Source organism: Falco naumanni, chromosome 18 (genome assembly GCF_017639655.2).
Source record: "Falco naumanni isolate bFalNau1 chromosome 18, bFalNau1.pat, whole genome shotgun sequence".
NCBI lineage: Eukaryota > Metazoa > Chordata > Aves > Falconiformes > Falconidae > Falco > Falco naumanni.
This window is the reverse complement of record NC_054071.1, coordinates 6,113,826-6,137,304: the sequence shown is the minus strand read 5'-3', so window position 1 is coordinate 6,137,304 and position 23,479 is coordinate 6,113,826. Positions and strand designations below refer to the sequence as shown.

Genomic DNA, 23,479 nt, shown 5'->3' with positions numbered 1-23,479 from the left:
CGCGGGGGGCCCTTTGTGGCAGGCGGCGGGGGCAGCTCGGGGGCCTTCCGCAGCCGTGGCGGCGGCGCCGGCGGCGAGGGCAGCGCGGCGGGTGAGCGCGGGGCTGGGAGTAGGCCTGAGGGTAGGCCCGGGGGGGGCGGTGGAGGCGGTGGGCGCTCGGTGGGCAGGCCGGGGCTCTCGGGGCGGTGCAGGGTCCTGGTGAGGGGCGGCCGGGCCCGGGGGTCGCGCACAGGGCAGGTCGGGGGGGAGGGCAGGGCCGGCCCGGGGGCCGCGGTGCAGCGCGGCGCCGGGTGCAGGGTGCATCTCGGGCCGGGGTCCCTCGGGGGGCGTCTCGGGCCGGGGTCCCGGGGGGGGGGCGCCTCGGGACGGGGTCCCCAGGGGCGCCTGGGGCAGGGGTCCCGGGGGGCTGGGAGCAGAGCCTGCACTCTCCGACCCCCTCCCCGCCCCAGTATGGACACCGACCTGTACGACGAGTTTGGGAACTACATCGGGCCAGAGCTGGACTCGGACGATGACGACGACGAGCTGGGCAGAGAGTCCAAAGACCTGGACGAGGTGAGCGGTGGTGGGAGGCACGAGGGGCGCGGGGGCCAGCCTGTAACCCCACGGCAGCAGGGGACACGCACCGCGGTCCTTCACCGCCTGCAGCGATTCCTTTTCAGTGTCGGGCTCTGGGTCCGCAGTGTCCACCACTGTTCAGCGGTGGAATTTGACTCCCGAGGATCAGAGTGGGTTTGGTTTTTAAAGGGTTCAGCAAAAGCTGCTCCCCTGTTCCTGTGATGGAGGGAAAGGCAAAGTTTCTGCTTGAATCATGGTTCAAACTGGAAGCTTCTGTAGCTCAGGCTGTGTTTGGCTTTTTTTTGGTGTTCGGTCAAGTGGAGGATCCTTTTCCACACAGTGAGGCTTTCAGGCCTTTAGTAACGTACAGCAGCGTGGCAGGGAGCTCGGTTTTCCAGTGGTGAAGGTAGAGCAAGAGTTCACAGACACCAGAGTAGGGCAGGGAGGGCAGCATCAGAGGATCGAGGAAGCCCCTTCTAGTCTCCTGTTCCTGCACATCATCTGAAAGTGGTGTCTCTGCGTGGTGTGTTGTGCATGAGCGTGGTTCTCTTGTGTATTTGTGAGAGGCGGGAGTCACTCCCTCTGCAGGCATCTCTGCAAGTCCTTTTGCTGTTAATTTTCAAGGTGCTGTTAATTTTCGGTAGGGAGAGATGTGTGGCTTACAGAGGGCACCTCCGCAAGCTGCTCTGCTGATGAACGTGAGGTGCTGGGGCTGCAGCAGTGGCTCCCAGGCTGGGTTTGTGGCTCACTTTTGCTGTACAACGTCAGAGCTGTACCTTCTGGGATGGTTGGTGTTTGTAAAGCACTTCTGTGCTGGCAGCAGCTAAATGTGAGCGTTGGTTGCAGCTTGAGGATGATGACGACGATGATGATATGGGGGACCATGATGAGGACCACCCTGGGATGGAGGTGGTGCTGCATGAGGATAAGAAATACTATCCCACCGCTGAGGAAGTCTATGGGCCTGAAGTAGAGACAATAGTACAAGAGGAAGACACGCAGCCTCTCACTGGTAAGTGGTGAGGAAGCAGCAGGTTGGGTATGGAGGGAGGAGAAGACTCTTAGTGGCTCCTTGGAAAAGGGAAAATACCATCCCCTTTGTTTCTCCCCATTGGTTTTAATGCCCCCTCCAAATTCCCTCTCAGCCCCAGGACTAGACTCTTTGTCTAGCACTAATCCTAGGCTTGGGGATTGTTACAGATCCCAAACAAATACATCTTTCAAAGAACAGATACTGGAAAGGTACTTAAGGGGAAATGAAAATGCATTTGTCATCTCATTTGATCCTTCTATAATAAACAGAATAGATCTGTTGGAAGGGAGCCACAAGGATCATCTAGTACAACTGCTTTTATAAGAAGCTAAAAGAACCTGTCAGCTTGAAAATTGTGGTTTTGTCTGCAAAAGTCCCTGCTCCCTACGATTGTTTTCTGAGTCTGCTGGGTTCAGGGTCTCTGGTGACAGTGTTTTATTGTTCTTTCTCTTGTTTTCAGAGCCTATTATTAAACCTGTGAAAACAAAAAAATTCTCTCTGATGGAACAGACGTTACCGGTCACTGTCTACGAGATGGAGTAAGTAATATGTAGGGATTTTAAGCTTGTATGTTGGCTCGAGCCATCTGTGCTGTGATTTCCTCACTTTTTGTTGTTTGTAGGCAAAGGTTGGGAGGCAGAGTGGTAGGTACTATGTGGAGGAGGCAGATTTCGGGGGGCATTGGCTTTGTTTCTTAGCAAACAAGTCAGTTCTCAGCAATGGAACTGAGTGCAGCCATTTCCCTGACTTGGTACCAGAAACAAGAAGAAGAAAGTACAAGAGTAACCATTTTACAGCTCATCTTTCCCTCCGCAGTATGTAGAACAGTGCATAATTTTCTGAAATAGAATGTAAATTGTGCTTTGACAGCTAATAAAGAGTTTGATACTCAGAAACTCTAGTGGTGCAGATTTGTTGAAGGCAAGTTTTCTTGACTGGTACAAGAAGTATTTATATGGTCAGTGTGTGGCACACTTCATATTGGGACATTTTGGGTTGATCCCAGTGATGATTGGCCTACTGCTGTCTCTAATTCCTGTCTGCCCTGGAGGAATTTCCAGGGGGAATTGTTACACCACTGGTTGTATGCAAAGTTGTGTGTAGGTCAGCATATTGCTGCAGCTGAGCTGCAGTTCTGCTGCTCTTGATGGTGTCTGCTGGTTGTACCCTGCAAAGCAGCCCCTGAGACACCAGGGTTGGGAGGAAACCTGGAAAAAGGTCCAAACAAATTAAATATTTGACATGTAATATCTTGCACAACTTTGGTAAGGAATAAAAACATTTTCCAGTTAAATCTTACCATCAATGTCTATGTTTTGTCGATGGGTGGAGGGGCTCTGTATCCTTGCGTGTGTAGTGTTCCTGTATGTTGTCTTCTGTTTGAGGATGAACAGATTGAGCTGCGTGAGTGTCTCGTTAGGCTCATCTTTCCATACGCCACTTCATGGCTAGTCAGAGCTTTTTCCAGTTTTTAATAGTTGTCTTCCAAGCGTAGATCCCAGAACCAGGTGCAGGCTGAGTAGCAGTTCCCTGCGTGCCAAACAGACCCCAATGTGAGCAGTCCCTCTGCCTGTCATCAAGGATCCTGTTGTTTTCCGGCAACAAAATTTCACTGGAGTTTATATTCAGTCTGATGGTTACTTGGATGCCCAGGACCTTTTTGGAATGTTGGTGTTTGTTTCTCATAGTTTTGATACAGCCAGATATGATTGAAACAGCCTGCTGGATCTTATTTTTCTAAGCAGTCCATTTTGCTCTTAGTCAACAACCTGTACTCTCCATTGTCTACCGCTTTCCTGATCCTTCTGTCCTCTGCTTGTTCCATCTGTAATGAATTCCTCTTCATCGCGTTTGGTGATGTGAAGGGTTAGGATGGGGCCAAGAGAAATTCCTTGCGGGACATAGCCAGAAATCTGCAAGCTTGGTATTGATTTCCCATTTAGCCTCATTTTAAGACCAATAAGCAAGCTTTTAATCAGTATTACTATTGATTTGTGTGTATTTTAGCTCTTGATCAAAACGTTGTATGTTAAGAAGTCTATTGCATCAATGAAAATGAAGTCTTTTTTAAAAGGAGATTATTTGACAGCACTTATGTTCTGCAGACCCATAGCAACAGATACATCTTTTATAGCCTGCCATTATTTTTTAGGGAGTTGGTAATTTAGGATCTCAATTATATTTTGGCCAGGACCCATGCAGAAGTGGCTGGCCCATCATTATCCAGCTCAGCTGCTAATTCTAAAAAGTTTGAAATTCTATTACTGTTTCCTTGAGTCCCTGGGAACATCGCTGTTTTAAGACCTGAAAATCAGAATTAATGGTCTGTGGAGCCCTGTGGGTACCTTTTAGAACTGTGTGGGGTGCTTGTTATCCAGCTCTGTGATTTACTTGACTGCCTGCCACTATTTGAGTGGAAGTATTTCATCATCTGAGTACATGGATGTGACTTTTGCTCTAATACTGACTAAAGAGAAGAAAAATATTCAATAATATTCCATCGTTGGCAGTTTTACCAGCTCCATATCCTCCCACCCACTGCCATCTGTCTAGGACTCCAACTTGCATCCTCCCCATCTGGAAAGTGGGATTCTTCCTCCGCAGGGCATTGGCAGAATGAAAGTTTGGAGAGGATTCAGGGGGCACCTTGGGTAGAAAGTGTAGCTGAAATGGCACCTACTTTTCTTAGACACAGCAGAAGCCTCCAACAGTCTTTTGTGTTTTTGCTCCTCCAGTTTCCTGGCAGATCTGATGGACAACTCAGAGCTAATTCGAAATGTGACTCTGTGTGGGCACCTTCACCACGGCAAGGTAGTGTGAATATCCAAGGTATATCGGGTAGTAGTAATGATCTGTTTGTTGCTTACTTCTACCATTGCTCTTGACCCTTTACTCTCTGCAGGAGCAGTCTCTTTCTGCTTCTCTTGCTAATGCAGTTATTTGTAGGTTTTCTTTCAGCCACATGGAAATAATACCGTGCCCAACTTTGTATTGCTACTGGAGGGATGGGGTTGTACTGGTATTCATCTGTCTGAATGTAGTCACCTCCTTTCTCTTGTGGTCTGGTATTTTTCAGACTTGTTTTGTTGACTGCCTGATAGAACAGACACACCCAGAAATCCGGAAGCGCTACGACCAGGACGTAAGTGAGCTTTTGGTCTGTTCCTGCCCTGGGGAACATGGGTTGGCTTTTACACTCAGAGGGAGAATGACTGTACGTGGGGAAAATGGGATTTAGTGATTAGAACGTAGGATTGGAACGCCAGAGCTCTGTCCTAATTCTGTCTCTTGTCACTTACTCGCCACCTTAACCATATGTAAAGAGTTATCATGTCCTGCTTCAAAAGTGTTGTTTGATACCAAAATGTGATATATTCTGACTGTTGTTTTGTCTTTGCAGCTTTGCTACACTGATATATTGTTCACAGAGCAAGAGGTGAGTCTTGTAGGATAGGCAGTGATTTTTACCCAGTTGTTTCATGCTTTGCTCACAGTTACTTACTGTAGGCAGTTTCCTTCCTGTTCCATTTTAACATTGTTTTGTGCCTTCATTTTGTTCGTTTTCTTCATCAGTAAAGTGATCTGCTCCTCTTGTTTGCCTCAGTAGGATCCCTGGTCCAACTTTCTTCCATTTCCTGCAACCCTTATCTCCATGTATGATTTTATTTATCTGAGATGGGAACATGTGTAATGTTGAGAATCTATAGCAGAGTTATCCCAGTATGTTGGTAACTTATTTTCTTTGAGAGAAAGAGGTGGAAGGGGTTCGCAGTAGTGGTGGATGAGAAGAAAACCTATGATTTCAAAATAAATAAATTTCTCCTTGGTTTCCTGTGATGGGAACTCTTAGCTGGTGCTCTGACTCTGTGTGGTTGGGTGTGAATGGGAATCTTATTTTGTCCTGCTCGCTAAATATTGTCATGACCAGAACAATCCTATGAAGCACTTTTTTCTTTACATCTTAATGCTCTACTTTATACTCTGTATGATCAAATCTTTCTTACACTTTGAGGTATAACTTGATAGCAGCAGAAGGGCAAAAGCACAGGAAAACACGCTTATTCTGTCACTGGTATTGCATATTATACTTCCTCAGCTGAAATCGGGTATGGATTGTGCAGTGGTGGCTCACCAGTCTGAGCCAGTATAGGTGGGGGAGCTGGGCTGGATACTGCAGTGATCTGAGGTTGTTACTCCTTCCCTGGGAATAACAGGTTGTCCTGTATGGATATTTACTTCTTTCCATCTCTCTGAGTTTTCCTTCATCAACTTTTACATCTTTACATGGTGATCTTTTTTTTTTTTAACTTTTGACTGATGATCTGATTTCCTGTCTTTCAGAGGGGAGTAGGGATCAAGAGCACACCAGTGACAATTGTTCTGCCGGACACCAAGGGAAAGTCTTTTCTCTTCAACATCATTGACACTCCAGGTGATTGTGTAATCCTGAAAATCCTGGTTTGGGCTGCACTTAGCCGAAGGCAACTTGATGTGTGGAGCAGATACATGACCATGTGAATCAAGATTTCTTTCTTTAATAAACCTCTTTGGTCCTCTGGATAGTGCTATTGACAGGAGCAGAGCAGTAAAAGCATGTACAGTGATGGTTAATGAGGGCCTTCAAAGAGCTTTTGTGTTGGATGGTGGTGGGATTGTGTAGCACTGGCTCAGAAAAACAAAGAAAGAATCTGTACCCTCGGACTGATGTGGAAATGTCACTTAGGCGCACTGAAACCCTGGGAAGCTTTCTTTTACAGACAGAAACCCATATTTTGTTTTGTGTTTTTTATAGATGATTTCAGCCTAGTCCTGAGCCTTTAGCTAAGTTCATTCTTCTGAAATCACTTCCAGCAGTAATGACTGTGCAGCTGGCTTTTAGTCAGTCTTGTTTGTGTTTCTGATTAGCTGGCATAATTGAGGGCTAATGAGGCTGAAAATGTGTTTCACCCAAGTGTACAAGCAGCACGTAATGAATTGGATTTTCCAGGTATCACCATGCACAGTGGGGACCATGCTTTTCTCAGATGCTGTTGCCCCACAGTGAGACTCTCAGCAAGTTCCCCCTCAAGCCTCTGACAAGCTCCTGTGGGGGGGAACATAATCACAGATCAACTTGTAAGAAACCAAGGCCAAACTTTAGGAAAGAGGGTCTTGGGACACATCTGTTGAGTTACAGCTCAAGACGAGGGAGGTTAGCGCGCAGGAGGAGACTGGAGGGAGAGGCATCTGTTGTTCTTTGATGAGAAGTAATCTTCCTCCTTTTCCTGAAGTACTTATGCAGAGCTGTGAGAAAAACAGTAACAAATGTGAGGAAAAGTGCCTGTTAAACAAGTTGTGTTTATTCTCAAAAAATAGCATTAAAGCTGAAGCGAATCCTTATACAGAGCTCTGGCAGCCACTCCCGGGTCCCTGTCTGAGGAGGAAGCCGTCTGTGTTCTGCCTTGCTGGATACCTGTGACCAAAACAAGCTGCAGAGCAGAAGGATGGCTTTCCACCCTCTGTGCTGCTGGCATCAGGGCTTACTCTGGTCTCACCACCATTTTGTGCTTTTGAAGGTCACGTCAATTTTTCTGATGAGGTGACAGCTGGCCTTCGTATTTCGGATGGCGTTGTGCTTTTCATTGATGCGGCTGAGGGGGTGAGTGCCAGGTTCTTCTAGGGGTTAAATTCCAAATCTCTTCCTCTGGAGTCTTTGATCTGCCTTAGCTTGAATGCCTGGGATGGATTCAGCCTTGCAGGGTGAAGGGGTTTTGGCGGACAGTTTGGGAAGCGGGAGCGTTTTCCAGCCAAAACAGGGAGGCAATCCTCTGGCTTCTGTGTCCAGGGCTGACATGATGAATGTGACCCTGTAGGCTGATTATCTAACTTGTTTGCATCTCCATCCCCATGATACCTAAAATTGAGCAGGTTATTTATATCAGAGATGTCCAAGGGGTAGGATTCACGGAACTGGGTTGGGCAAGCACCTAATTCTAAATTTCAGGAAGCGTAGCTGACTGCTGCCGGCTGAGCTTAGGCTTTTCTACAGGCTTGCAGCCCTGTGTGTAAGGGTCGCTGCTTTGTCTGTCACGCCCTAGATAGCATTTTATGGAGGCCTTTCGCTAGTGGTGCTTATGCTCGTTATTCCCTGCAGGTAATGCTGAACACGGAGAGGCTGATCAAGCACGCGGTGCAGGAAAGGCTAGCAGTGACCGTGTGCATCAACAAGATAGACCGACTGATCCTGGAGCTGAAATTGCCCCCTACGGATGCTTACTACAAACTCAGACATATCGTAGATGAAGTTAATGGTCTGATCAGGTATCGGTGGTTGGCATGGTGTGTGGTTAGTACTTGCTGTCCCTGTTTCATTGCAGATGCTTCTCTCTCTGAGCCTTGTGTATGCCTAAAACCTAATGAGTTGGTCTCTTGATGTGTTGAATCATAGAAAATGGGGCAGGAAGAACTGCCGCAAATTCATCTCAGCCAGTCTGTTGAATTAGGCAGGATTGGCTCTGCCTGAAAAGCTTCATGGCATCAGCTCTTTCCCACCCCTTCAACCCCCCCGTTAAAAAGTAGGGAGGGGGGACATATGACCAGAGCAGGGAACTTCTGTGCTCCCAGATGTCTCAAATAGACTGAAATTATCCAGGCTATATCTCAAAATTGTCGGTTGAGATCTCACAGCTCCTAAACCTTTGTTACAAAACAAACGGGAGCTCGCTGTCCCAACCCCTGAACAGAGACTAATGATATTGCTATGGTCAGACCTTGCAAGACCCTGCTCAGAGAGGGAAGGGACATCTTCTCCAGCTTCCGCAGTAGCAATGCATTGTTATTGTGGGGGTTCTGCATCCAGGTGACTTCCTTAACAGCATTTTCCTCTTCAAGTTTGTGTGAATTTGCACACGAGCTCACTTGCATGTGTCTCTGTTCAGTTGCTACTGGCATCAAGCAGCTCTCAGCAGGGTAACTTATCCTGTCTAGCATGCTTGTGTACTCATTAAGTGTTTGATTAAATTCTACCCCTACGCTGTTTGCCTTGTAGTATCTTTTCCCTTGCTTGGTTGACCAACTTTGCTGCCTTTATTTAGGGGAAGAAGAATTCTACATGATAAGAAATACAAAGCACTTGTGCTGGTAATGTTTTAGTTTTAGATCTTGAAATACTTCTTTGGACACTAATGCTTTGAAGTTTATAGACATAAAGTGATACTGGCCGTGAAATTCCAATGGCAAGCATGATGCAGCCCGTTTTAAGATGCTATTTGGCAATGCAGAATCCTTGCCTATCACATACTGCTGTTTGGTGTGGGAAGTGGTTTGAAGTGTCTTCCTTAGTTCATAACATTGATTTTATTTTTTTTTTCTTGTCTTAAAAACTGTCTCCTCTCAGCATGTATTCTACCGATGAGAACCTCGTTCTGTCTCCCCTTCTGGGGAACGTGTGTTTCTCCAGTTCACAGTACAGCATCTGCTTCACGCTGGGATCTTTTGCAAAGATTTATGCAGATACATATGGTGAGGATTATCCAGAAGCCTTGTACACTGTAACATCTCATTTCATAACCTTTTTTGTTGAGGCTTTCTATGTCATTCAGCTTCAACTGTCACTGCATGTATATGGCCAGTATACGTGTTCTTGAATTTCTAGGAGTTGAGAGGTACTGCACTTCTGAGACCTGGGCAGTAAAAAGCAAAAGTACAGTTCTAACTTGGTTTTAGCTGGATAGTTTCTTCTGATAGATGCTTCTTGAGTCAGAAGCCAGCATTTTATACATGCCCTTAAGCAGAAAAAACAAATTCTGCCATGGCAGTTGAAGACAAGTGTTTGTGTTGTGCTTTGCTTTCTTACCGCAACAGCTCAGAAGTGAAGCAGTTAAGTTCTGCCTGCCTTCTCACAAAGGTCTCCAGAGTCTGAGACTCAGCTGCAGCCCGGCGCAGGCTTGGCGCACAAGGTTTTGCACTCTTGCCCTCTTTCTTTTTTAAGAAACTGTCTTTTTCTGGCTTTGATTTAATTTTCTGTTCCCCAGGTGCCCACTCAAGGCAATCTGCCACTTGTAAAAGTGGGCCTTTTCCTTGCATTAGCCAGCTGAACGGCCAAGGTTTTTGAAGTTTCACACTGGGGAATTTGGGGTGATCTGTAGGACCCGTGAGCAGGGAAAGAAGGATGTTGTAAAGCAGCTGGCCTAGCTCTTGCAAAGAAGTTAGCCTGAGGGAGGGTGAAGTTGTAGAGGTCAGAGACTGATGTGTCAGGACTATCACGTGTCCTTGTGAGTTTGGAGAAATAAATGAGCTCCCTGGGCATCAAAGCATTAACTCAGTGCCTGCTAGGGTGATACCCTTTCTTTGGGGGACTGATAAAGATGCAGGCACCGTCGGCAGGAGATACCATCCATGCGGGGCAGACACGAGCTAAACGGGCACTTGCAGTCAGTGCTATTCGGTTGTGGCCACTGGGGATTTTATGTGCAGCCGCTAATAAAAGTCAGCTCAACTACCATGAGGTATAGTAGTTTAACTGTCAAAACTGCAGCCACCATGAAATTTCTTATGCTTGTACATCTGCCCACAGCAAAAGCTTGTTTGGAAACTGCTGTAAATTATCACCGCTGTCTTATTATTTGTAAATCCACCATGACAGCCAAGCACTACACTTTTCCTTCAGCGCTTGGGTATTTGTCTATGCACTTGGTGCATTAGCTGAAACAGAGAAAAGAACCTGGAGATGTTCAACAAGGCAGAAAATGCCTGTGATAAGCCTGCGGGGCAGATGGGGTGTAAGCCATCCCAGCACCTTGGCATTACAGTGTCAGGTTGCAGCTTTAACAAACGAAGCAGATGTAACTGGGTTCCTGCAGCGCAGTGTCTGGCAGGCCAGCTCTTCTCAGTGCTAACCTTGTGTGTAATTGAGAGAGTTGAAATGCTCCTGAGAAGCAAGTCTGTGAACCCACGGTGTACCTGGGCTGCTGGTGTCATCCTCAGTGGATTGTTTTATGCCTGGTCTCCCCAGGCCGGGGCTTAATCATTTATTCAGAATTGCTCACCGGCATCAGTCCACAAAATCCTGTCCTCAGGGTTATTTTAAAAGCCAAAACCCAGAGATTTCCAAGATGAAATACAGTGACATCTGAGAGACTTTTGTCATTTGCTTTTTCCTTTTAGGCGATATCAATTATCAGGAGTTTGCAAAGCGGCTTTGGGGTGACATCTACTTCAACCCGAAGACGTAAGAAGCCTGCTTAAACATCTGTTAGTTTATTGCTGGGTCTGTCCCTCCTTTCCCTGTAAAACATGAACTAGGTGACCACCCGAGGTCTGTTTCAACCTGAGCTGTCCTATGATCCTGTGGTGGAGTAGTGTCTGGGAAGGGTTGAGTCAGGCCTCTTGCTTGGTGTGAATCCATGGGAGCAGAGCACCTCCTCTGGCTTTTGTTTGGAGTAAGGAGGGCTCTTGTGTCCCTGACAGCTTCCTAGGAGGACTGGGAGGGAGAAGCTAACCTGGGAAGAGCAGAGGCTGTGTTTGCATAGGGGTTCTTGCAGGGTGCTTGCTCCTCATGTCTCTTTGTTGGTCTCCCAACAGCCGCAAGTTCACTAAAAAGGCCCCGACGAGCAGTTCCCAGCGCAGTTTTGTGGAGTTCATTCTGGAGCCCCTGTACAAGATCTTGGCTCAGGTAGATGGTGGTTCATTCTCTTTCCCATAGTTCCAGATTGCAGCAGCCGAGGGCAGAGCACTGGGTGGTGGTGTGTCTGGTGCCTGTGGGACTCACCTGTCCTGTGCTTGGGGTGGTCTTTACAGATGGAGTTTGGGGGTGCAGAGCAGCAGTGAACAACTCCTTAACAGTTGCTCCCTGCAAACGTAACCCTATATTTGCACAGTTAATAGAGCTGCCTTTGCTCTTTCTAGTATGCTTTAATATCAGCCAAGTGATAATTTGAACCAGCCAACCAGTTCTCGTGTGAGCTCCAAAGCAGAGCAGATCAAGAGCCTTGGGGGTGGGGGTGATGGCTGGTGGGTGAAGCTGCACCTGGGAGTTACTGGCTTTGATCCCCACAGCAAAGCTGAGAGTGGCGCTTGTTGTCTTGCAGGTGGTGGGGGACGTGGACACAACCCTACCCAGGACTCTGGATGAACTTGGCATCCACCTGACCAAAGAGGAATTGAAATTGAACATCCGACCCCTCCTGCGGCTTGTCTGCAAGAAGTTCTTTGGGGAATTCACAGGTAAATGCTGTTTGTCTTCCCCTGCACAATCTTCCCAATACCCTAGTCTCACGCCAGCAGAGTTAAGGGCTGTATTACAGCCATGTAATGCAAATCCCTTCTCAGCTTTCCAAATATAAAATACTAAACCATTTTTCCAAAGGACAGCTTGAGACACTGCTCGCGTCTTCCCCATTGCTGTGGGTGCACTGCAGTCAGAACGGCTTTGCCTTGTTGTTGTTGGAGTCCATTTCTTTTCTCTGTGCTGCTTAGTCCTGTTCTCATGAATTATTACTTTTCCAGGCTTTGTGGACATGTGTGTGCAGCATATCCCCTCCCCGAAGGTGGGAGCCAAGACAAAAATCGAGCATACCTACACTGGTGGTGTCGACTCTGATCTAGGGGAGGCCATGAGTGAATGTGACCCTGATGTAAGCAAACTCTTCTGCTTTGCTCTTGAGTGTCCAAAAGCGTGGCAAATATGCTCTCCTTTCACTGCATTGACAGGGCAGCTGCCTCCTAGACAGCCATCTGCACAGATCTGACTTCCAGCATTTTGAAACCTCTCATCCGATACTGAAACAAATCTCTTCACTCTGAGAAACTTTAGCTGCCTGCCAGGGCAGCCCTTGAGAGAGAGAATTGTTTGACAGTGTTCGGAGAAGAACAGGACTAGGTCAGGACTTCAGAGCACGTGGGAACTGCAGGGTGATTTTGTGTCCTTCTGCTGCCTTTTTGTCCCTTTTCCTTGCAGTTTGATTCTCTCTCCAAACTCTGAGAAAACTGATTTGAACTGTACTGATAAAAATAACCGTACATCAGTTAGTCAGCACCTTTCATATCAAAGCCTTGCAAAAATCTTCCTCCTCAAACAGTTTGTACTGAGCTGTCATTCGGAGTTGTCTAGAGACACCAATGCCAGCCAGCAGCTTAGTGAGGAATTTGCCTGTGACTTTTGCTCTAATGTCTGGAGAGAAAAAAAATCTCTTACTTTAATGAGTTCTGAGTACTCACGTAAAACTATACAGTGGTGACTGTCACCAGATCGCCAGTTATGGGGTGACCTTATGGGACTGAAAGCTGTGGTCTGTGAGGCTCGGGTGCTCTGCCCTGAGCTGGTTTGCAGGCCAGCAGATGACGTTTCTTCTCATGGCCTTGTCCTGAGTGCTATTTACTGTTCTGCAGGAGGAGGGAGGAGAGCTGCAGAAAAGTCCAAGGTCATTCCAGGGGTTTCCATACAGGGCAAGGAGTAGTAAGGCTTCCAGTGGAAGAAAATTAAGGACGTGGCGAATCAAAAGAAGTATTTCTAAATTCCAGCCTGTTAATCGCTTTGTATCCAAGAGTCCTACCAGCTCTGTGTCTGTCTTGACTGTATTTTGAGGGGCTCATTTCTCTCTCTCTCTCTTACGGGAAGGGTCCGCTGATGTGTCACACAACAAAAATGTACAGCACAGACGATGGTGTTCAGTTCCATGCCTTTGGCAGAGTGCTCAGTGGTACCATCCATGCTGGGCAGCCTGTGAAGGTCCTTGGAGAAAACTATACCTTGGAAGATGAGGAGGATTCCCAGATCTGCACCGTTGGACGCCTCTGGATCTCGGTTGCAAGGTATGAAAGGCCCTGGCCATATGCTCATTTGGGAGAGAAGTCACCGGGAGTCATTGCTGCCAGGGACAGGGTGGGGGATGGCTCTGCGAGGGACCCGAGGCTGGCAGTGGCAAGTGCTGCAGTGTTGCTCTCCTGCCTTTTAGGTATCACATAGAGGTAAACCGGGTTCCTGCTGGCAACTGGGTGCTGATTGAGGGAGTGGACCAGCCCATAGTGAAGACTGCAACGGTCACGGAGCCTCGGGGCAATGAAGAGGTACTGTGCCTAGCTGGTATCACTCAGCCTTACAGGGAGTCAAGGTGGTGGAGCACATCCCAGAAGCTCCAGTGGTGAGGTTAAAAAACCTGCTGGCTGAGGTGCCAGGGCAGCAGAGCCACTAAGGGAAAGAGAACACCTTCAAACACGGGGTCTGACTCCAGCAGCCATCTGATGATGCAGAGTTTCAGCTCTTTGTCCTTATCTGGTTTCAGGCTCAGATCTTCCGTCCTCTGAAGTTCAACACCACATCTGTTATCAAAATAGCTGTAGAGCCAGTCAACCCCTCAGAGCTCCCCAAAATGTTGGATGGTCTCCGCAAAGTCAACAAGAGTTACCCCTCACTTACTACTAAGGTATTTCTGGTGTATGTGTGGCTGTTTTCAGCTCATGCTGTGGGCTGCCTCATAGGCTTACCTTGAATATTTTTTTACTGTAGGTTGTTTTGTGTGTTGTGGGTTTTTTCCATGCTGTTGCAGTTATCTCATAAATCATGTGGAAATAGCAGAAAACTGTCCATCCAGTAGGAAAGTACACACCTTGCTGTGCCAGGGAAGCAGCTTTCTGCAGAGCACGTCAGCACTTTCTGCTAGAAAAGGCTGTGGGCGATTTCCTTGGGGTGCTCTGATCCCAACCAGTTTATTTAAAGCTGATGCTTCCTCAGGCTTGTGTAGGAGCCTGGAAGGCGAGGGCCCGTGAGCAGCAATGCTGTCGGTTGAACGCCTCTCGTACCTTTCAGGTGGAAGAGTCTGGGGAGCATGTGATCCTGGGGACGGGGGAGCTCTACCTGGACTGTGTGATGCACGATCTACGGAAGATGTATTCAGAGATTGATATCAAGGTGAGGAAATGACAGAGGGATTTTCTCAGCTGGGAAGGGGGTTTTGTCTCCCTGTCTCAGAAGGATGGGAAGCTAAACCTAGCAGAACATAGAGCATGGATTTTGTCACGTTCCTTTAAAAGGGGGGGAGCGGAAAAAGGGTTGTTGGATGCAAAAGTAACTCTTCCAGCCTGACTCTGTCACAACTGAGAGAGTGAAAACTGGCTTAGAGAGGAGCGTACGACCACGTTCCAGCCTTTTCCTGTACTTCAGCCATTGCCTGGCTAGCATCAAATAAATACAGCAGAACTTTTCATACCTGGAATTAGGTTTAAATGTTCCTGTCTCGTTTGAATGAAGGAATTACTAAAGCTGCCTGTGCAGGCCTCAGTGATTCACACCCAGTGCTGATGTTTTTTCTTGTAGGTGTTCAAAGGTTTCAAACAATCTCTTTAAAAACAAGAAAGTACACAAACCTGTTGTTGTTACTCCAGGTCGCCGATCCAGTTGTGACATTCTGTGAGACAGTGGTGGAGACATCCTCCCTAAAGTGCTTTGCTGAGACACCCAACAAGAAGTAAGAGTCTGCGGGCAAGCTGGGCGTTGGCAACAGGCAGATGGAGGGGTTCACTGGAGACTAGGCTAGACTTCATCCCCTCCAAAGGGTCTGTTCTCATGCCTGAGTGGGCAGCCTTCTGTTGCAGCAGCTCTGCTGAACTCCTCAGTAACCTATTTGAGTCCCAGGGATCTTTCTGTGCTTTGTAGAAACTCAGAATAGAGGGAATAAATACAGGTCTACATCCTCCTCTCTTTTACACCTTCTCACTAGTTTTGTGGTGTTTCCAAGACTAGGAGATGTATTGGGATCCCTGAGCAGGTGCCAGAGAGCCCAGTGCTGCCTTCAGTAACTCCCCAAACATTTCACGAGCAAAAGCTTTGTTTTCTTTTGTCCATACCTAATCTTGAAATGGGTCTGTTCCTTTCTGGTGGTGTACTGGAGCCTTACAGCCTGGTCTCATCTTCCTCCAGCAATGCATGATGAGATGCACATGACTGAAAGAGGGAGGCCTGGGAAGGAACAGAGGCTGAATTTGTAGGAGATTTGGGAGCACAGTACCTCTTAATATACCTGAATTTTTGGGAAAATTGTGATCTGTCATCTGCTGAAGATGTGTTTCCTGTGTTTCCTCTGTGGTTTCTGGTTCTTCTGGCCCTCCTTTATTTGCTACACTCTCTCCTTGGTTCGCAACCTTATATCAGGGAACAGAAAGTCTTAGGTCAGTTTTTGAACTGTTGGGCATGCTGAAAGACCTGCTCTGGGGGAGGCTGATCAAGTTGGTGGTGTTCTTCAAGGCAACATCTCACGTGTCAGACACAGCAATTGCTGGCTGACATAGAGGCATATCGCCTGGCTCGTGCCTGGACAAGCGCCGGACATCTGGCAGGAGGGATGGGGCCACACTTTCCCTTAGCAGTCTGCTTCTGGAGTTGAACAACAGACTTCAGAGGGCAGTCGCTAAGCACATGGGCTGTCTCTACAAGCAAGACAGTAACAGCGAAGGACATGGATGGCTTCATCTCCCTGGCTGTGTTCAAGCAGTGCGCAGTCCCTGAGGTCCTGCCCGTTACTGCCATTTCCATCATTCTGTGGACTAATTGCAACGTCTCTCTTCTCAGGAACAAGATCACAATGATTGCTGAGCCTCTGGAGAAGGGACTCGCAGAGGACATTGAAAATGAAGTAGTCCAGATAACGTGGAACAGGTATGACAGATCTGGTGAGAGTAGGAATCCATCTAGAAGTAAATAATTGGGGGGAAAAAAGGGAATGCTGGGATCTGCAAGGTGCACAGTATCAGCCAGCAACCTCTAGGCAGGGGTCCTGCGTTCAGTATTGCTACCAGCTAGTCAGTGAGCATCCCTGCCCCAGCAAATGAGTTGCTCCAGGTAAACAGCTGAGACCATTTTATGCCTGAAGGGAACAGGGTCGTGAATACATTGTGAATGCAGGTCAGAGACTTGTTTCCTAAAGTTTCTTTCCTCCTTCTTCTATCAGAAAGAAGCTGGGTGAATTTTTCCAGACCAAATACGACTGGGATTTGCTGGCTGCCCGTTCCATCTGGGCCTTTGGGCCAGACGCCACTGGCCCAAACATCCTGGTAGATGATACGCTGCCCTCGGAGGTGAGAAGCACAGGGCAGGGTGGTTACGTTTCAGTGAGATGTTTCACCTGTGGTGCCAAGAGGTGGCCATTCCTTCCAGAACCTGCAGCAAGGTCTTAATGCTGTTATGCTCATTGGTTTGCCAGATCTTGGATCTGCTGTACTTCCTCCACCTACGCTGGCTAGCAAATTGCCTGGTTTTCAGGCGTTGTTATTTGTGCCAACATCCTCAAAAATGGAAAATAATCAGCTTGCCTTTCAGGATAACCAAAATATGTACTCTTAATTTGTAGCTCTAGATGCCAAACCTGAAGATGATGCTCCTGAGCTGTGAGGGGGAGGGTGGACATTGGTGGTATGGGGGGGTCATCACTGCTTTTCTAGGAACTGGCTTTTAAGCACCGGGGTTTGTGCGTTACTGCCGGGTGATTGATTCAGAATTGGTCTCTGAAGCACTCTGTCTGTCTATAGGTGGACAAGTCGCTGCTGGGCTCTGTGAAGGACAGCATTGTGCAGGGATTTCAGTGGGGGACCAGGGAAGGGCCTCTCTGTGATGAATGTAAGTAGGACCTGCCTGTGGAGAAGTGGAGCTAATAAGATCAATTCAATTCTTCCATCTGTAAGCATTCAAGTGATTTTGCTAGTGCAGTTCCTCAGTGGCCAGTTCCCTTCTCACCCCACAGCTGGGGACAGCTCTGGGGATGGGTGATAAGGGAGATAACAGAACCTCCCCCTTTTTCCTGGCTGTAGATGCCACTCAGGCACTGGCAGTTGCTGTCTGCCTACAGACCAGAGCCTGTTAGCTGGCAGGCTGGCTCCTCCAGACCTTGACTTTGCTCATATAGTTTAGGTGCAGACCACTGTGCACCCTGCAAGGTAAGCTGCTGAGTTGTTTGTGTTTGATGTGCAGGGTTAGGACATGGTCATGCTTTCCCTGCTGAAATTAAACTTAGGAGAAATTCTTCTGGTGGCTCCTGGTCTTTGCTACGTTCTCACGGTCTCTGAGAATGCACGGTTGGTGCTGGTGTGGCAGAGAACATGCCCTCAGGTCACTTGCTGTCATTTCTGCCCTTCCTCAGTGATCCGCAATGTGAAGTTTAAGATCCTGGATGCAGTGATCGCTCAGGAGCCCTTGCATCGGGGTGGAGGACAGATCATCCCAACAGCCCGCAGAGTGGTGTATTCCGCTTTCCTGATGGTGAGGACTGAACTTTGTGCTGTGCGGGCTTCTGAGGGCTCTTAAGGAGTGCAGGCTGCATGCGTGCTGCGCTGTCTGCCCCAAGGACGTGGGTTTACTCTGACTCACTCATCCATTCATGCTTCCAGCACCCTTGTGGGCTGGCAGACGGGTTTTACAAGTGATCACGTTCCAGTCTTTTTGCTACTGTTTGGCTTGCTGGGAAGGGTGGGTGTCATGGAGAGGGAAACATATGACTCGTGGCCAGAAGGAGAAAAGCTCCTTTCAGCGTTTGTTTGACTTTGGTTTGGGCAGCCATGGCGCAGCAGGAGCCCCTTTGTCCCCAGTCAGGCGCGGTGTTTGACCAAAGCGTGCCAGTCCCTGACTGGCTGAGCCGAATCATGTTGGTGCTACTGGAGGCTCAGTGGCTTGTGTCCCTTTCTCCTCACAGGCCACCCCTCGCTTGATGGAGCCCTACTACTTCGTGGAGGTGCAGGCTCCTGCCGACTGCGTGTCTGCGGTGTACACAGTCCTGGCCAGGCGGAGGTGAGCTGCTCAGGCCAGCGGCTGTCGCCTTAGTGTTGCAAGTGCTCACTTGGGATCTAGGTTGCTAGAGACGTTCACAGGCTTGGCACTGCTCGTACAGCAAGCGGACAGGGTGAAATCTGTATGAAGGGACAGCTGAAAGCTTCCTTGACTGATCCCAGCCCCTATGCCATGTGGTGAGGGGGTTGTCCAGGATCACACACAGCATTTGGTTTGTGTCTGATTCTTCCCGAGTGTCAGAGAGGAGAATATGTAAAGGGACATGAGACCCCACCAGGAGCACCGTGCTCAGCTCTGGGGCACTCAGTGTAAGATAGACAGGGACCTGCTCGAGCAGGTCCAGAGGAGGCCATGAAGATGATCGGGGCTGGAGCACCTCTCCTGTGAGGACAGGCTGAGAGAGTTCAGCCTAAGGAAGAGAAAGCTCTGGGGAGACCTTAGAGTGGCCTCTAGTACTTACAGGGGGCCTACAGGAAGGATAGGGAGGGGCTCTTTATCAGGGAGTGTACTGATAGGACAAGGAATAATGGCTTTGAACTAAAAGAGAGCAGATTTAGATTAGATATTAGGGAAAAATTCTTTAATGTGAGGGTGGCAAGGCAGTGGCACAGGTTGCCCAGAGGTGCTGTCGATGCCCCGTTCCTTGAAGTGTTTAAGGCCAGGTTGGATGGGGCTTGGAGCAACCTGGGCTAGTGGGAGGTGTCCCTGCCCATGGCAGAAGGTTGGACTGGATGGTCTTCAAGGTCCCTTCCAACCCAAACGATTCAGTGATGCTGTGACATATAGGAAGACTGATCTTTGGTTATGTTGGCAGAGGCCATGTGACGCAAGATGCTCCCATCCCGGGCTCTCCTCTCTACACCATCAAGGCCTTTATCCCAGCCATTGATTCTTTTGGGTTTGAGACAGACTTGAGGACCCACACGCAGGGACAAGCCTTCTCGCTGTCTGTCTTCCACCACTGGCAGGTGAGTCCATGCCCTAGTGAGACAGGGAAGAGGGAGGTGGTCAGATCGGGCCCCAGGTAGCTGCCCTTGGTAGAGCTCAATGCCACAACTCCCACAGGGCAGGACAACTTTTCTGGAGAACATCCGCAAAGGATCTCAGGTTGGGGAGGTTTTGTGTGGTAGCTGTTAAGTGTCTGCCAGAAGCCAACGGCTTTGTTCGATGTCACGTCACCCTTTGCACTAGTGAGGGAGCGCTGAACGCTGCTGCTTGCTGAATGTAAGTGTCCTTTAGTGCCTGGAGAGAGGACATCCTTGTCTGGGAGAAGGGAAGCTGCTTGGGTGCACTCAGTGCTCTGCAGCTTGGGGAGCAGAAGTCTTGGAGCAGGACTCACACTCACTGGTCTGCTGCAGGACACAGGTTGCCACGCTTCGGCTTTGTCTCTCAGAGGCAGCTTTTTAAACCTATGGAAAACAGAGTTTGGGGCAAATACTGTTGTCTGGCCACTTCAGTGTCTGGGGCAAATCAGGTCTTGTGGGAGAGCTGCCCCTGTGAGGTGCACAGCTACTTGTGGAACAGTCAGGCGAGAGCAGCAGCAGTCTGAGCCCCGAGAGCTGGCTTAAAGGTCAAGATGTAAGTCTGAGGCTTATCTCTGAAAAGAGCAAATGTGCCTGATTTGCAGAGAGCATTGAGCTGACTGGGACCTACATGGGTTGTTCTGGGTAGTAGGTTTTGAGAGGTCTTAGAGTACACCAGCATGTGGGCAAGGTGGGACATGTTCTTGGCTTGGATTATCAACACCGTATTAGTGACTTTTCACAGGCATGATCACTGTTAGTGGCATAACCGTTTCTCTGTGCCAGGAGAACAGATTGGGTGTTGGGGCTGTCTCACACCAAGGCTGGGGGTGTCTGCATGGCCCAGGGATGTTTCCCATTGCAGTTCAAGTTCTCCAGGAGGTTGAACCATCCCTCAGCATCACTCTGACATCTGGCCCTGTGTTTCAGATTGTGCCTGGTGACCCCTTGGACAAGAGCATTGTCATCCGACCCCTGGAGCCCCAGCCAGCCCCACATCTGGCTAGAGAGTTCATGATCAAGACCAGGCGTAGGAAGGTATGTCTGGGAGTAATCCCTGTAGCGTCCATCTGGCCCAGCAGCTGAGCTGTTGTGGTGTCGTCCCTTGGGGCGTGCCATGTCCCTTCTGTGTTCCCAGAGTGGACGAATGTCCTTTGTGCCTCAGGACTTCCCTCACTCTTGGTCCCCCATGCTGCCTGCTGGTGCCTGGGATGGTCCCATGAGCAATTCCCCTGGCGGCGACTCCACTCGGAAGTGGGGTCCTGCAGCATCTGCTGAGTCCCGCTCCTTCCACAGCCTGTCCGACCTCTTGGTGGCCTGATTTAGCCTGTTTGTCCTGTGGAAAAAGCAGCAACTGGTTTCTGTGCCAGTTCAGTGAGCTGGACTGGGGGGCTGGAGGGACTGCAGAGGGAATCAAGCTCCCCTTTGGGAGGGCAGTGGGCTGGCAGATACACTCAGCAGCAGCATCCACCTGTTTGCAGCTTCCTGAGAGGCTGTTAAGATATCTTCAAGCTGCTGAGGAGCACCTCATGCCTTGCAAATTTTGCCTTCTCTGGAGCCCAAAAATTTATCTTACTGTGGGACACCAGGGCTTTTTGGTGGAATCTCTGCTGCAATGGCTGTAGGAGGGCTGGCTGCCCGAGGAATAACCTCTGGCTTTGCGGTTACCCTGCAGGGCTTGAGCGAGGATGTGAGCATCAGCAAGTTCTTCGATGACCCTATGTTGCTGGAGCTGGCCAAGCAAGATGTCGTTCTCAACTACCCCATGTGAATGTGCTGTTGCAGTGTGAGGGCTGACCGGAGTCCTGGCCCGTGTCTGTCTTGTCCTTCCCCGTCCCTGCTTGCCCAGCTCTGGCACCTGGATGCTCGGGGCACGCAGGGAACCACTCCTCAGGTCGCTCTTTCATGGCTGCAGAAATCTCCCGTGGTATTTGTGGACTGTGCACTCAGGGCCTGCCCCATCCAGGGAGCACCCCAGAGCGCTGATGCTTTTTATATGATTAGTCTTCAGCAGTTGTGGCCTCCAGCGAGGAGATTTTTCCCTTCGGATAGGCTCTCTCCAGGCACGTGGGTTATCCCCAGCTACAGCAGAGCTGCGTGAATATAATGTCAAGATTACTAAGGACTGAGTGTAAATGTGCGTCAAGTATTTGAGCTTTCTGCTAACCCTTTCCTAACCGCTGGGGAGGGGATGGTTGCTTTGGGCAAAGCACATCTTGGGGTAGCTGAGGAAGCTGGCGATGCCGGTGGGGGGGAAAATGCTTCTACCAGCCTCCCCAGGAGAAGAGGCAAGAGTGGCTTTTACCCTTTTTTGTACACCTTTTTTTGAACCCTTGAAAACGTTTAATACAAACTTCCAGGTGGGTCTTGGTCTGATTGCAGTGGGAGAGGCTCCGCGTTCACTGGTGCTTAGAGCACGCGCTGCCCCAGTTCACCCCATCTTCAGCCCCCATTCCCCCTGTCCTCAGCCTGTCCCACTCCCAAGGGTTCTGTGTCCCCCAGCCCTGTCCTGTCCCACACTAAGCCTTTCCGCTTCCCTTCTTGCTAGGTCTTGGGCTCCTGCTGTGTTTTCAGGGGATCTTATCAGCTGCTCGTGCTCTGAAAGGTTTTTAGGGCTTCCTGTCCTCAACCCTGCCCCAGCTCGCAGCTTTGCCTCTGGACTGTGCCCTGGGTCTGCTGGGTGAAACGGACTGTTGTGTGTCTCCTGGGGGCATTTGTGCCCTCTCTTGCCTGGCCTGGCGCTGCTGGAGCAGCTGCCCCCCCAGATTGAGCCTTGCCCGGGGTCACTCTGATGCTGCTGTGCTGAATTTGGCCATGGCAGCCTGGTCCATGAGACTTGCCTTTGGGAACCTGCCTCAGAGCATCCCTGATGGGATCCCTGATGGGGTCCACATGGCTTGTGGGGGCACACAGCACCCCAGGAGCAGAAGGTAAAGCCAAGGACAGACCCCCCACAACCTTCTCCCAGCTGCTAGTGGAAAGGGGGAGGCGCTGGGCTGGTAGGAAGCAGCCCCAGGAAAGCTGTCCAGCCCTCCCGCAGCTGGCTGGGTCCCTGCGGGAAGTGGACGTTGCAGAGGATAATTCAGGGCCACCGCTTGGCAGCAGAGCTGGGAAACTGGGCCGGGGGAAGGGTTTCCTGCTACTGCCAGCGGACACCAGCGTTGCCCACACCTGCAGTCCCATCCCATCCCCTCCACCCAGCGGGCTCCCCTGCGCTGCAGGGGGCTCCAGCCTGAGCTCTGGGCGCAGCCTTTCTGTGCCGGGAGGTTCCCCAGCGACCCTCCCGCATCAGCCCCAGCACCTGCTCCAGCACCGTGGCCTCGATGGCGGCGGGTTCCCCCTCGGCCCTGGGGTGAAGCGGGGTTCAAGCCCTGCCCAGTGCCTTGCAACCCTGCCAGCCTTGCCAGGGATGATGCTTTATGCCTCCCAGTACAGACCAGCACCAGTCTGGACCGCTGGGGACCAGGCCAGGCGGCTCCTGGAGCTGTGCAAGAGCTGAGCAGCTCACGCCAGGGCTGCAGCAGGATCAGTGCCCGCAGGGCCGGCGGTGTGCTCGTGCTGCGCAGCATGTCCCAGGGCTTGGGGAATGTGACCCCAGCGCTGGAGCCAAGTGCTCGGCTGCTTGGCCCTCGCTCGGCAAGGGGTTTTGTCCCAGGAAGGGGACATCCACCATCCCCGGGGGGGCTCTGATCGCCACCCAGGGCTCTGCAGAGCTGGTTAGCGGGGCTGGAGGGGCCCATGGGGGCGCGCATACCCTCTGAAGAGCAGCACCACGGAGCTGCAATGCCCGGGGGCTCCCTGTGGATCAAAGTCACCCCGGCTTTCACCCCGGGAGGGGGGCTGGGATGCGGCCAGGGCAGGCGTGGGAAGGAGCCAGTTCTCACGCAGGCTCTTCCCAGCAGCCGGAAAACGCCGACCCGCAGCGGAGCCTGAGCGGCCGCGCGAGCTCTTGCAGCCAAAGCCCTGGCCCCACGCGCACGGGTTGGGAATTTTCCATGGAAACGGGCCGTGCGTGGCCGGCCTCTGCCCCTGGCCCCTTCCGAGCGGCTGCAGTTTCCCGCCTGCGCCCACCGGGCCTGGGGCACCCCCGCAGCACGGCGTGTGCCAGGGCAGGGG

General features: G+C 50.2%; 1 protein-coding gene across 1 annotated transcript; it reads left to right on the top strand.

Annotated features, from left to right (window-relative positions):
• The first annotated feature begins 35 nt into the window (after positions 1-35).
• EFTUD2 (elongation factor Tu GTP binding domain containing 2) lies at positions 36-21,720 on the top strand. Its single transcript, XM_040617493.1, has 28 exons — positions 36-91; positions 450-555; positions 1,405-1,570; positions 2,052-2,130; positions 4,327-4,402; positions 4,668-4,733; positions 4,992-5,027; positions 5,933-6,023; positions 7,147-7,229; positions 7,725-7,891; positions 8,967-9,091; positions 10,736-10,799; positions 11,153-11,243; positions 11,659-11,794; positions 12,077-12,204; positions 13,188-13,381; positions 13,525-13,636; positions 13,852-13,992; positions 14,376-14,477; positions 14,951-15,033; positions 16,134-16,220; positions 16,513-16,639; positions 17,090-17,177; positions 17,698-17,816; positions 18,247-18,341; positions 19,156-19,309; positions 20,294-20,401; positions 21,039-21,720. The coding sequence occupies exons 2-28, from the start codon at positions 451-453 to the stop codon at positions 21,132-21,134; spliced, it is 2,919 nt and encodes a 972-aa protein (XP_040473427.1). The 5' UTR covers positions 36-91; position 450; the 3' UTR covers positions 21,135-21,720.
• The last annotated feature ends 1,759 nt before the right edge of the window (positions 21,721-23,479 follow it).

Excerpts from the sequence above, each read along its gene's own strand:
- EFTUD2 (XM_040617493.1), top strand. The coding sequence starts at position 451 with ATGGACACCGACCTGTACGACGAGTTTGGGAACTACATCGGGCCAGAG. Across the intron at positions 7,892-8,966 it reads GAAGTTAATGGTCTGATCAG|CATGTATTCTACCGATGAGA; the intron begins GTATCGGTGGTT and ends GTCTCCTCTCAG. Across the intron at positions 11,244-11,658 it reads TGTACAAGATCTTGGCTCAG|GTGGTGGGGGACGTGGACAC; the intron begins GTAGATGGTGGT and ends GTTGTCTTGCAG.